Raw genomic sequence first — 13,739 nt, forward strand, 5'->3', positions numbered from 1 at the left:
CCCGTCTTCTGTCTCAGAGAGACGCCCCGGAGAGACTGCAGGGAGGGAAGGAGGGAGGGAGGGAGGGAGGGAGGGGGGGAGGGAGGGAGGGAGTGAGGGGGGGAGGGGGGGAGGGAGGGGGGGAGGGAGGGAGGGGGGGAGGGAGGGAGGGGGAATGCTGGCTGACTGACTGACTGACTGACTGACTGATTGACTGGCTGGCTGGATAGCTAGCTAGCGGGCTGGCTGGCTGGTTCTCTTTCTAAAAGGTTACTGTTGTGCTTCTGCTCTGAGAGAAGCAGACTAACTCACCTCTGGCTCTGATCCTGGGGTCAGGAATAGAGGACCGTAGCGTGTGTGTGTGTGTGGTGAGTTTTGCTTCGTTCTTTCCTTGCTTGCACTGACTTGAGTAACTGTACTGTACTGCAATCTCCTAAGATTATAAGGCACTTCACACACACACACACAGCACACACACAGCACAGTATGTACTGTTGTTAGTGAACCTTCTGGAAGGACAGGAAGGGGCGGGGCATCAGTGTGACCTGGTAGGAATGGGCTGGAAAGGTCAGGAAAAGGTCATTCTTTGTTTTAATATGAACAAACACAAACACTCACTCTCTTTCTCTCTTACACACACACACACACCTAACCCCCCAAATGCACTCACACACTTAAACACCCAGTTGTTGTCAGAGCTTGTGTCAGCAGTTGTGTTCATGACTGAAGATCAGAGATTTACCCTCTTAGGATCTGTTCTCTGGGAGGATCCACTCTAATTGTGTGTGTGTGTGTGCAGAGCTCCCACCTGGCGCTGATAGACACCCTGATGATGGCGTACACGGTGGAGATGGTGAGCGTGGAGCGCGTGGTGGCGTGCGTTTCCCGCTTAGGCCCCGCCCATAGTGACCTAGGCCCCGCCCACAGCGACCAACACCTGGACGAGCTGCCCTACGACACGGAGGAAGCTATCACCACCTGGATCAACAAGGTACTGCCTGCCTGCCTGCCTGTCTGTCTGTCTGTCTGCCTGTCTGTCTGTACCCCCAGTAACAGTGCTGAGTGTGGTTGCTCCCCAGCTGAGAGTGTTGACATTCCTGACTTTTGTGCTTCCTGCTTTCTGTTGCCGGCCAAGGGCAGCCGGATACACACACACAGACACACACAGACACACACACGGACAGACACACACACGGGGACAGACACACACGGGGACACACACGGGGACACACACAGACACACACACACAGACACACAGACACAGACACACACACGGACAGACACACACACGGACACAGACACACACACACAGACACACAGACACACACACACAGACACACAGACACACACACAGACACACAGACAGACACACACACAGACAGACACACACACACAGACACACACACAGACACACACATAAATGTTCACTCAATCCTGTCCCGACAAATACATTTTGTCACATACTTACTCAGCAATACTCAATAGTGCAGACTCATGCTTGTCCCTTAGTGTGAGGAGAACACTGATTTACACACATGCACACACACACCTACACGCACACACTTACAGATCTTTCCTGCTATGCACTCTGCCATTGTCCTGAGAATTAGTATTGCATCGCGGGTAGATCTCTGAAGACAGCAACATTGGAACACTTTAACACTGGAACACTTTAACACTAGAACACTAGAACACTAGAATCAGAATCAGAATTCAGTTTATTCGCCATGTATGTTATACAAACACGGAATTTACTGTGGCAGGGGTGCAAACACTAAACATATACGAATCTTAAATTAAGTAAAGGTGCAGAAGTTTAACTATTCCTAAGAACTAAACAGTCTAAGAATAAAACAATTTAAATCTGAACTAAATGTTTTAGAACACTAGAACACTAGAACACTGGAACACTGGAACACTGGAACACTGGAACACTTTAACACTGGAACACTGTAACACAAACACTTTAACACTAGAACACTAGAACACTAGAACACTGGAACACTTTAACACTAGAACACAAACACTTTAACACTAGAACACTAGAACACTGGAACACTGGAACACTTTAACACTAGAACACTAGAACACTAGAACACTGGAACACAAACACTTTAACACTAGAACACTCAAACATGTAAAGTTCCTTATAGTGGTGTGTTGATACTGTAGACCAGAGGGCCAGAGGTCAGGGCTTACAGGGGCGGAGGAGCCGCTGTCATGTCTGAAGTCTGCACACACGCTCATAAAAGATGCTGTTTGAAGAAGAGTTGGTTTATGTTTTTTCCTACTATAGCTACTCTGTCCTTCTCTCCCCCTTTCTAAATCCCTTTCTCCCCCTTCTCCCCTCTCTCTCTTCTCCTCTCCCCTCTCTCTCTTCTCCTCTCCCCTCTCTTTCTCCAGGTAAACGGTCACCTGAGAGACATTCTTGTTGAGGAGCAGAAAGTGAGAGAGAGTTCCTGTCCAGATGCCACCACAGCAGCACACAAGGTGAGTGAACACACACACACACACACACACACACACTGACAGTCTTGACTTCTCCCCCTATAGAGCCCCTGGTGACACAGTGTAGACGGGGTTTCCCATGCTGGATCACAGGGGTCAGACCTCAACTCCTCCTACGCACACACACTAAAACAGAAGCTCAGTTTCTCTCTCACTCTTTCTCTGAATCTCTTTTTTTCTGCTCTTCCTCTCTGGCTTATTTAGCTGTCTTTTCTACCATTTCTCTGTCTGTCTCTCTTACACACACACACACACACTCGCACACACACTGCTGCACACACACACACTGCTGCACACACACACACTGCTGCACACACACACATCCAGCTGACAGGAGAACAGATGAGCTCAGCCCCGGACCAGCTGCTGAGAGATGTTGGCAGGAGCCTGAACACCACTGCTGGAGAGGGAGGGAGGGGGAGAGAGAAAGGAGGAGAGGGGGAGAGAGAGGGGGGAGAGGAGGAGAGAGGGGGAGAGAGAGGGGGGAGAGGAGGAGAGAGGGGGAGAGAGAGGGGGGAGAGAGGGAGAGAGAGAGGAGGAGAGAGGGGGGAGAGAGGGAGAGAGAGGAGGAGAGGGGGAGAGAGAAAGGAGGAGAGAGGGAGATAGAGAGGGGGAGAGAGGGGGGAGAGAGAGAGGGGGAGAGAGAGGGAGAGAGAGGGGGGAGAGACAGGAGGAAAGGGGGGAGAGAAAGGAGGAGAGGGGGAGAGAGAGGGGGGAGAGGAGGAGAGAGGGGGAGAGAGAGGGGGGAGAGAGGGAGAGAGAGAGGAGGAGAGAGGGGGGAGAGAGGGAGAGAGAGGAGGAGAGGGGGAGAGAGAAAGGAGGAGAGAGGGAGATAGAGAGGGGGAGAGAGGGGGGAGAGAGGGAGAGAGAGAGAGGGGGAGAGAGAGGGAGAGAGAGGGGGGAGAGACAGGAGGAAAGGGGGGAGAGACAGGAGGAGAGAGGGAGAGAGAGAGGAGGAGAGGGGGGAGAGAGAGGAGGAGAGAGAGGAGGAGAGGGGGGGAGAGAGGGAGAGAGGGAGAGAGAGACTGACAGACATATTGGGGGGTGACAGAGTGACAGGGTCAGAGTTAACTAAGTGGACTGTCGCCCGTACCCCTCCTAGAATTGATTTAGTAATCATCCAATCAGCTAGGCTGTTCCAGGCAGCAGTGGGAAGCTCTGATTGGGTGATTAATTTATCACCAGCCAGGATACACACATTACACAAACGGAGTTAGTGTACCATCAAGTCAGAGAGAAGATGTGTGTGGTGAGAGGGAGGTGTGTGTGTGCGGTGAGGGGAAGTGTGTGTGTGAGGTGTGTATCTGATCGGAGGCCTTTGAGACTCAGTGGTAGCCAGCTCTCCAGAGAGCCCAGTAGAATCGCAGCAGTCACCGAGTCACATGACCGGCTCATTCAGCCACAGGAAGGGCAGGAGCTTCTTAGAAGTAGAGAGAGAGATTTCTCTTTCTGTCTGGTATAATGAGAGAGTGATCTCTTTTTATCTGCTCTTTCTGTAAGCGGTAACAGGAGGCTGATAGACACACACACACACACACTCTGCTCCTTTTCAATGGTGAAACAAGCAGTCCTACAGGGTATGACTCGGAGGCCTGATGGTGGTTGGGTTCTGAGTCTGCTACATCTCCAGCTCTCAGCAGGCACAACGCAACGATAACATATAAACCACAGCGCAACAATAACACGATCAACTATTATATGACTTAGTGTAGTGCAACAAAAACAACATCATTAACCACTGTAAAACATTGGCAGTTGCCCGTATTTCAAACGCTGGATGGAATGTTTCGACAGTTGCTCTCTGTCTGTATTTGCCGCCTCTGCAACAGAAGCAACAATGGCCGTCTGTCAGAAGGTCAACAGACCTCAGAACATCATCTGTCTATTTCAGGAGCGTGTGAGAAGGAGGTCGAGTACGCATGGTCTGGTGACTGGCTGTTGACTGGACACAGTGTGTGTGTGTGTGTGTGTGTGTGTGTGTGTGTGTGTGTGTGTGTGAGAGAGAGATACAGAGAGACAAGGAACAGACTAAGGAACAGATAAAGAAACAGCCCTGGAAGTGTCTTCCTGGACAACGATGCTAAGGAGGCTAATGCTAACGCCTCTGTCTGGGCCCATGTTGGGGCTAACAATGCTAAGGAGGCTAATGCTAACGCCTCTGTCTGGGCCCATGTTGGGGCTAACGATGCTAAGGAGGCTAATGCTAACACATCTCCCACTCTCTCCCTGTTGTCCTCACATTCAACATGACCCTTCAAGTCTTCAGGCAAATGGTATTGGAGACTGGTACCTGTAAGTGCATCTGTCGTGATGAATCTGCCCCTGCCCCTCCCCCCCCCCCTAGACCCTTCAGCCCCCCCTGACACCCTCTGAACCAGCCCCGCTCCCCTACCCCCAGACCCCCAGGTCCCCTCTGCTCCTGAAGGGGGGCAGGCCTGTATTCCAACCCGGCCCAGACACCCCTGTGTTGGTCTGCGTCTGTCTCTCTGCATGGACCATAAGACATGACCCCCCCCCCCCCCGCCCCCCCTACCCTACTACTCAGTACAAACTCTGATATGCCTTTGCCTGAATACCCCTCCACTAATCTGTGTGTGTGGATGTGAGTGGATGTGTGTGTGTATACTGTACAAGTCTGCGTGTGTAAGCGCATGTAGGTGGATGTGTGTGTGCATGAGTGTCAATACAGTATAAGTCTGTGTGCGTTTGCTGTGTGTGTGTACGTACGTGTGTGTGCTGTCTGTGTGTGCTGTGTGTGTGTGTGTGTGTGCTGTGTGCGCTGTATATGTGTGTGTGTGTGTGTTCATACGTGTGTGCTCTCATCCTTCTGGATGCTGTCTCTCTCCCTGTGTGGTTGCCATGGCTGCAGTCTCGGTACCGGAGGGAGGCTGGCCAGCGCGTCGCTCCCCTGCTCCCCCTGGTGGACAGCCTGCTGAAAGACAACACCGACGGCTGTGCCCTGGCCGCGCTGCTGCACTACTACTGCCCCCGCACCCTGCCTCTGGAAGGTACACACACACACACACACACACACACTGCGTCTCTCTCACACAAACACACACACACAGTGTCTCACACACAGAAGTGGGAGATATGGGCGAGAAAAGACATGAGAGGAAATAGCAAAAAAAAAGAAGTGAGATAAAGAGGAAAGGGACAGAATGAAAGGAAGAGAGAGAGAGAGAGAGACATAAAGAGAGCAAGGGGGAGGATAAGGTTGAGAGGATGAGAGGAATTAGCTGGAGAAGGTTGGAGAGTGACAGGAAGAGATAGAGGACGAGAAAGGGGAGGATAAGGGGAGAGAGAGGAGAGAGAGAGACTGAAGAATAAACAGAGAAGGAGAGAGAGAGAAGGCGAGAGAGAGAAGGAGAGAGAGAGAGAACAAACCAGGGGTTGTTTCCTGAGTCTGGCCGTTGAGATATAGATGTCGACGCCCACTGTTCTAAAAATGCTCCAGAATGGATCTGATTGGTCAGGAGCTGGACAGAGAGAACCGTTTGACGAGTACAGTCGGCTGTTATTCTTTGAAAGATAAACACTTCCACACCCCTGGGTGTGTGTGTGTGAGACTGGACTGGATCCTTCCAGACGGTTACGATACGCCTGACTCTCAACCGTTGGAATTAGAATAAGTGTGATGTCACAGTCTGATCCCGCCCCCTCCACCCATCCCTGCCCTCTCCCCCCCCCCACTCTATGACACCATCGTCTCTGTCTCCGTGGTGATTTATAAATGTGAGCTTTATGTATCACATGACTAAACTGTTCTTTTTCCCTCCTTACCAACTTCTGTGTCCCTACAACCCCTCCCCCCTCTGGCCCCACCCCCATGCACCTCCCCCTCTGACCCACCCGGCTCCTCCCCCTCTACCCATGACCCCGCCCCCCACAGACGTGTGTCTGAAGGAGACCATGTCGCTGGCTGACAGCCTGTACAACCTGCAGCTGGTTCAGGACCTCTGCAGGGACAACCTGAACCACTGCTGCCACTTCAGCCTGGAGGACATGCTGTACGCCCACGCCTCCATCAAGGTAGGGGGGAGAGGGGGAGGAAGAGGGGTGAGAGGGTGAGGGGGAAGGTGAGGGGGGGGGAGGGAGGGAGGGATGGTAGGGGAGGAAGGGAGGGGGGGGGATGGTAGGGGAGGAAGGGAGGGGGGGGATGGTAGGGGAGGAAGGGAGGGAGGGGGAGGGGGAGGGGGGGGGGGAGGGATGGTAGGGGAGGAAGGGAGGGGGGGGGGATGGTAGGGGAGGAAGGGAGGGGGGGGGGATGGTAGGGGAGGAAGGGAGGGAGGGGGAGGGTGAGGGGGGGGGAGGGATGGTAGGGGAGGAAGGGAGGGGGGGGGGGGGGAGAGGGAGATAGGGTGGGGGTGAGGGTGGTGGTGAGGGGTAAGAGACAGAGAGAGGGAGGGAGGGAGTACAAGCCCTGATCCTGGGGTCACTGTGATGTTCCAGTGGTGAGGTTTACACTGAGGAGTGTTGGAAGTATGACTGAGCGGGGAATATGAGTCACACAAGGTTCTAGTGTGTGTGTGTGTGTGTGTGTGTGTGTGTGTGGGTGGAAGGGACAGGGCTCACAGAGAGTGTGTGTGTACTAGTGTGTGTGTAGTGGTATGTGTGGGTGTGTGTCTGTGTAATAAGGTTAGATTTTGCTACACTGATTGTTGCTTTGCTGCCAGATGGCTTTACTGAGCGTGTGTGTGAGTGTGTGTGTGTGTGTGTGTGTGTGTGTGTGTGTGTGTGTGTGTGTGAGAGAGACAGTACAATTCTGCCCTGCTAACCAAGCCTTCCCTGTCAGACAAAGAACAGAGGCCTCTCTGAAAAGCACACTTATCCTCCTCTCTCTCCCTCTCTCCCTTTTTCTCTCCCTTTCTCACTTTCTATATCTCCTCCAGCTGTTGGCTCTCTCTTCTCTTTCTGGCTCTCTCTCCATCTCTCTCTCTCCATCTCTCTCTCTCCTCTCTCCCCAGGCTCTCTCTCCCCTCTCCCTCTCTGTGTGTGATCAGATATCTAGACAGACAAACAGCCCCACGGCTGCCAGCTTCATGCCGGGGCCATAAGGACAGTGGGCCCTCTCTCCCAAACGTAGTCTAGAACAGGCTGATCTCTACTGTCTCTGTTGCCACGGCTCCTGTTGCCACGGCTCCTCACAGTGTTTCTGATGTGTCATCGTCAGTGACTTCCGCTTCCTCCTCTTCCTCTTCTATTTCCTTCTTTCCCTCTTCTTCTTCCTGTGTGTGTGGACTTGTGTGTGAGTGTGAGCTTCCCTTCCAGAGGCATGACACTGGGGCAGTAGTGGTGCAGCAGGGTGTGTGTGTGTGTGTTGCATGTGTGTGGTGTGTGTGGGGTCAGTCACTTCCTGAATGCTAGCTTTCACACTGAGGACTATTCCAGATGGCGTTTCCTCGATGCTGGAAGCCTGGTAAAATGTATCAAGGTTATTATATGGCTGTGGCGTTAACACACACACACACTCGCACGCAGACACACACACTCACAGACACACACACTCACAGACACACAGACACACACGCTTGCATGCAGACACATACACATATTCACACACATGCACACACAAATACATTCAGGTGCAAAGACACACACACACCTGCAGCTTTTGGTTGCCTAGCAACACGGGCAGGTCGCCCTGCCCTGGCCAATCCCGTGATGTGTCAGATTGTCCACAGCGCCACCTGCTGGTGGGATGCAGGTATTACAGCACAACAGAGCTCACTAAAGAGGGGAGAGAACATGGATGGTTATCTGACAAACAGGTTTGCTTTTGTGTGGAATTAATTTGTGTGTGTTTGTATACGTGTGTGTGTCTGTGTGTGTGTACGTGTGTGTGTCTGTGTGTGTACGTGTGTGTGTCTGTGCGTGTGTCTGTGCATGTGTGTTTTCCAGAGTAACTACCTGGTGTTCATGGCTGAGCTGTTCTGGTGGTTTGAGGTGGTGAAACCATCGTTTGTTCAGCCCCGAGTCTTCAACCCTCAAGGTACGCCCTGCCCCCACGCCCTGACCCCACGCCCTGACCACACATGGAGATGAGGGGATGATGATGATGATGATTTTTCTTCCCAGCATGTGAGCCAGTAGGGGGTGTGGCTCCTGTGTGCAGCCCAGCCAATCACAGTAAGGCTGACACACCAGGCAGCCCAGCTGATCACAGACAGGCGGTGTCACCTGGTCTCCCGGACAACGCCAGGTACCCAGCATGCTTCACTCTGATCACAGTTCAAACAGCAACCCTTTTGATAAGAGTTTGAAATCATGAATCATAATCCCTTTCAACCTGAAGCAGGGTATTGAATATAGTCAATTTTTACTTTACTAGATGCAATTGTCTATATTAGGTTCTAATCACCTTCTAAACACAACTACAACGGCGTATTAGAGCCATTGTAGGTAAAAAAATATATAAAAAAACAAGCTGGTGGAGGGGGGGGGGGGGGTGGGGGGGTAATATTCACAGAAAAAACGTCTCTTCAATGTCCGGATACGTATTTCCTTATTTCTAAATCCGATAGAAAAGTTTAATTTGATAAGGTCATCCATTTCTGCAGGCATAGTAGCCTACACGTCTGTGGTGTGGTGAGGTTGACCATGCAAGGTGAGGCGAGAAACTGTCTATATTCATTACCCTGCTTCGGCACTGAAGAACAGGGTAAACGCCCCAACAACAACCAGAACAGTTGTTGAGAATTTGAATAAGCGGCGATATAACAATATAAAAAATGTTCATGAAAAAAAGACTTAATACGATAACGATGATACGTTAATGAGCTGTGTTTTTGATACCATTAGATGAAGTCGATACCGCTGTTGCTGCTAGATAGCTAGCTAACTTATACCAGACCACACCCAGCTAGCCGGTAGCCCTAACCCTGGTTCTAGCTGTATGTCCGATAATGAAGCGTGCCAGTAACTAAAGCTCTCTCTCTCTCGGTCTTCCCTGTTTCAGCCTCACACCAAACTACACTCCTTCAGGTATGATCTCCCTCTGTTTCTGCACCAGCCTGGACTAGTGTCTGTGTCTGCCTATGTGTGTGTGTATGTGTGTGTAGGTACGTGATGCTGTACGTGTGTGTGACTAACCACCTGTGTGTGTGTGTGTCGCAGGCATCATCAGGCGGTCAGCTTCCATGTCCTACGTGGATGGAAGTGTGGGGACCTGGCCCAAGGAGAGACGGTCAGTTCTACTGTGCTCTACTCTACTGTGCTCTACTCTACTGTGCTCTACTCTACTGTGCTCTACTCTACTGTGCTCTACTCTACTGTGCTCTAGACTAACCCTAACCCTACACCAGCAGTTCTAGAATGTCTCAAAATTCTAAAACTCTTTTATAATTCATGTTCTAGAACTGAGAAGGCACTCTCTCTAATCACACCATTCCATTCCAAAACTCTGCCCACTTTCTAAGGATTTGTATAGGAAGGACGAACAGAGTAAACATCAGTTGGACACTGATATTTATATCCAAACCCTGGCTTTAGGCCTAAACAAACAAGAAAGTAAACAAAGATAAACAAACAAACAGGAAGTTGTGTTCCCTTAGTTCCTCCTCCAGGGGCATCTCCTTTGAGATCCCGCTGGACGGCGACCCCAGCGCTGACCCCTGCGTGACCCCGTCCCCCCGTGGGATGAGGCGCTCGGCCAGCAGCGAGGGTCTGGGAGGGTTCAAAGTTCACCACGCCTCCCGGGGCGCCATGCGGCGGCACGTGTCCCTCCCCCCCGTCACCGTTAACGGCCAGGCCGCGGGCAGACACATACCGGAGGAGGAGGAGGACAGCAGCTCTCGGGACTCCAACTCCCAGAAGCCCCTGGGGCGGCAGCAGACGTTTACACGCAGGAACCAGAGCAGGTAAAGTAGAATGGACTCAGCAGAATTCTAGAATAGAATTCTAGAATAGATAAAAATAGAACATAATACAGCTGATTTGGACTTTCCAAGAGAGGAGACAGGTTTCTGTTCTAAGACATTATCAGACAGTTCTAGACAGCAGTTCTAACTGAAAGTTGTTTTGGATTAAATCAGAACAAGTCAGCAATATTAAATAAATAACCTACTCTTCCTTATCCTACTTCCTGTTCTCCATCTCATCCCTCCACCCCTCCACTCCAGGTACTCAAACGGGGTCGTCACGGACAACCACCGAGACTCCGACGCCGGTCTCCGCCGTAACCACGGTGGCGGCCGGGCGAGCCCGACCACGCCCCCGAGCATCGAGGAGGCTCTGAAGATCATCCACGCCACGGAGCGCCCGCACGGCACCCTGGGAGCCGGAGACCACGCCTTCTTCCTGCACCGTTCCCCCGGCCCTGACCCCGGCCCTGACCCCGGCCCCCGGCCTGCCTCGGTGATGGGTGGGGCGGACGTGGACGAGCTGACCTCGGCCTCCACGGAGGAGGTGGACACGGAGGAGGTGGACACGGAGGAGGTGGACACGGGGATCCACGTGAGGACAGAGGACATCCAGGAGAGCCAGGACGAGGACAGCTCCTCGCTCAGGGACTACTCAGACATGGACCCCGACTGGGAACCCCCCGGGGGCCGCACCTGCCCCCTGCCCCAGACCCCCGACCGGGAGGGGGAGAGGGGGCGTCCCGGGGGGGCGGGGGGGAGGGAGGGGGGCACGGCCAGCCCCGCCTCGTCCTCCGGGGGCTCTGGGGGGGTGCGCATGACCAGCTTCGCGGAGCAGAAGTTCAGGAAGCTGGAGGGGCGGAGCAGCGGGGGAACCACGCCTGAGAGCTCCGAGCTCAATGTCCCCTACACACACTCATCACGGGCCGCCACGCCTGAGGTGGGCACACACACACAGTCTGCTGTCTCACACACACACACACACTCACACAGTCTGCTGTCTCATACACACACACACACAGTCTGCTGTCTACACACACACACACAGTCTGCTGTCTCACACACACACACACACACACAGTCTGCTGTCTACACACACACACACACACAGTCTGCTGTCTCACACACACACACACACTCACACACACACAGTCTGCTGTCTACACACACACACAGTCTGCTGTCTCACACACACACACACACACAGTCTGCTGTCTCACACACACACACACACACACACACACACACACACACGCACACACACACAGTCTGCTGTCTACACACACACACACAGTTCTACTCATCTATCAAATTTAGCTGCTTCTCATTTTACTCTCTCTCTCCAGGCTCGTAGCCCCGCCCACCCTGCCCAGACGCCCACCTCGGCCACGCCCTCCCCCAGAGACCCCTCCCACATGCTGGCGTCGGAGATGGTTCACTTGAAGATGAAGCTGGAGGAGAAACGCAGAGCTATCGAGGCTCAGAAGAAGAAGGTGGGGAGAGAGGGAGGGAGGGAGGGATAGATAGGTGGATGGATGGATGGATAAAGCATGTGATGGATGGATGGATAGATACCTTGGCTGGATGAATAGATATACGTGAGGATGCGTAAACGACTAAACAAACGGGCTCCTCCTCCTGCTGGCTGCAGGTGGAGGAGGCGTTTACACGGCACCGTCAGAGGATGGGGCGCACGGCCTTCCTCAACGTGGTGCGGAGGAAGGGAGTCATCCCCTCCTCCCCGCCCGCTCCCCTCCCGCCCTCCCCGGGCCCCGGGGACCCCGGGCTGGGCCGGGCAGAGAGGTGCAAGCCTGACGGGGCCGCCCCCAAGTCCCCCTGCGAGGATGGCGGAGGTAACCTGGCATTCTGATTGGTAGCTCGAGCACATAATTATTTAAATATCAAAACAAGCAAGTTTTGTGTGTAGGACAGGAGTACGTCAGTCCTCTAACTGTAGTGTGTGTGTGTGTACTGATGTGTGGTATCCCTGTGTGTGTGTGTGGTATCCCTGTGTGTGTGTGGTATCCCTGTGTGTGTGTGTGGTATCCCTGTGTGTGTGTGTGTGTGGTATCCCTGTGTGTGTGTGTGTGGTATCCCTGTGTGTGTGTGTGTGTGTGTGGTATCCCTGTGTGTGTGTGTGGTATCCCTGTGTGTGTGTGTGTGTGGTATCCCTGTGTGTGTGTGTGGTATCCCTGTGTGTGTGTGTGGTATCCCTGTGTGTGTGTGTGGTATCCCTGTGTGTGTGTGTGTGTGGTATCCCTGTGTGTGTGTGTGTGTGGTATCCCTGTGTGTGTGTGTGTGGTATCCCTGTGTGTGTGTGTGGTATCCCTGTGTGTGTGTGTGGTATCCCTGTGTGTGTGTGTGTGTGGTATCCCTGTGTGTGTGTGTGGTATCCCTGTGTGTGTGTGTGGTATCCCTGTGTGTGTGTGTGTGTGGTATCCCTGTGTGTGTGTGTGTGTGGTATCCCTGTGTGTGTGTGTGTGGTATCCCTGTGTGTGTGTGTGGTATCCCTGTGTGTGTGTGTGGTATCCCTGTGTGTGTGTGTGTGGTATCCCTGTGTGTGTGTGTGGTATCCCTGTGTGTGTGTGTGTGGTATCCCTGTGTGTGTGTGTGGTATCCCTGTGTGTGTGTGTGGTATCCCTGTGTGTGTGTGTGTGTGGTATCCCTGTGTGTGTGTGTGTGTGGTATCCCTGTGTGTGTGTGTGGTATCCCTGTGTGTGTGTGTGTGTGGTATCCCTGTGTGTGTGTGTGGTATCCCTGTGTGTGTGTGTGTGTGTGTGGTATCCCTGTGTGGTATCCCTGTGTGTGTGTGTGGTATCCCTGTGTGTGTGTGTGTCGTGTGTGGTATCCCTGTGTGTGTGTGTGTGTGGTATCCCTGTGTGTGTGTGTGGTATCCCTGTGTGTGTGTGTGTGGTATCCCTGTGTGTGTGTGTGGTATCCCTGTGTGTGTGTGTGTGGTATCCCTGTGTGTGTGTGTGGTATCCCTGTGTGTGTGTGTGTGGTATCCCTGTGTGTGTGTGTGGTATCCCTGTGTGTGTGTGTGCTGGTGGTATCCCTCGAGTGTGACCGTGTGTGTGGTACTCCCCTAGTGTGTGTCGTGTGGTATCCCTGTGTGTGTGTGTGTGGTATCCCTGTGTGTGTGTGTGGTATCCCTGTGTGTGTGTGTGTGTGGTATCCCTGTGTGTGTGTGTGGTATCCCTGTGTGTGTGTGTGTGGTATCCCTGTGTGTGTGTGTGGTATCCCTGTGTGTGTGTGTGGTATCCCTGTGTGTGTGTGTGGTATCCCTGTGTGTGTGTGTGGTATCCCTGTGTGTGTGTGTGCAGGTGCATCTCCAGGAGAGGTGGACCTGGTGGAGTACACCCACTCCATCGAGAGGCTGAACACGTCTCTGGG

At 53.0% G+C, this 13,739-nt stretch overlaps 1 protein-coding gene across 1 annotated transcript; it reads left to right on the forward strand.

The window, feature by feature from the left end:
• Window positions 1-778: 778 nt before the first annotated feature.
• Window positions 779-13,734, forward strand: LOC134016518 (calmodulin-regulated spectrin-associated protein 2-like; the record flags this gene model as incomplete). Its single annotated transcript, XM_062455875.1, has 13 exons — window positions 779-970; window positions 2,383-2,469; window positions 5,357-5,495; window positions 6,380-6,519; window positions 8,389-8,479; window positions 8,566-8,689; window positions 9,446-9,471; window positions 9,604-9,673; window positions 10,041-10,346; window positions 10,608-11,286; window positions 11,693-11,839; window positions 11,998-12,199; window positions 13,670-13,734. Coding segments are annotated over 13 exons (2,268 nt in total), but the record flags the coding sequence as incomplete, so codon positions are not given.
• Between the last annotated feature and the right edge of the window lie 5 nt (window positions 13,735-13,739).

The sequence above is a fragment of the Osmerus eperlanus genome, unplaced genomic scaffold (genome assembly GCF_963692335.1).
Source record: "Osmerus eperlanus unplaced genomic scaffold, fOsmEpe2.1 SCAFFOLD_686, whole genome shotgun sequence".
Classification (NCBI taxonomy): Eukaryota; Metazoa; Chordata; class Actinopteri; order Osmeriformes; family Osmeridae; genus Osmerus; species Osmerus eperlanus.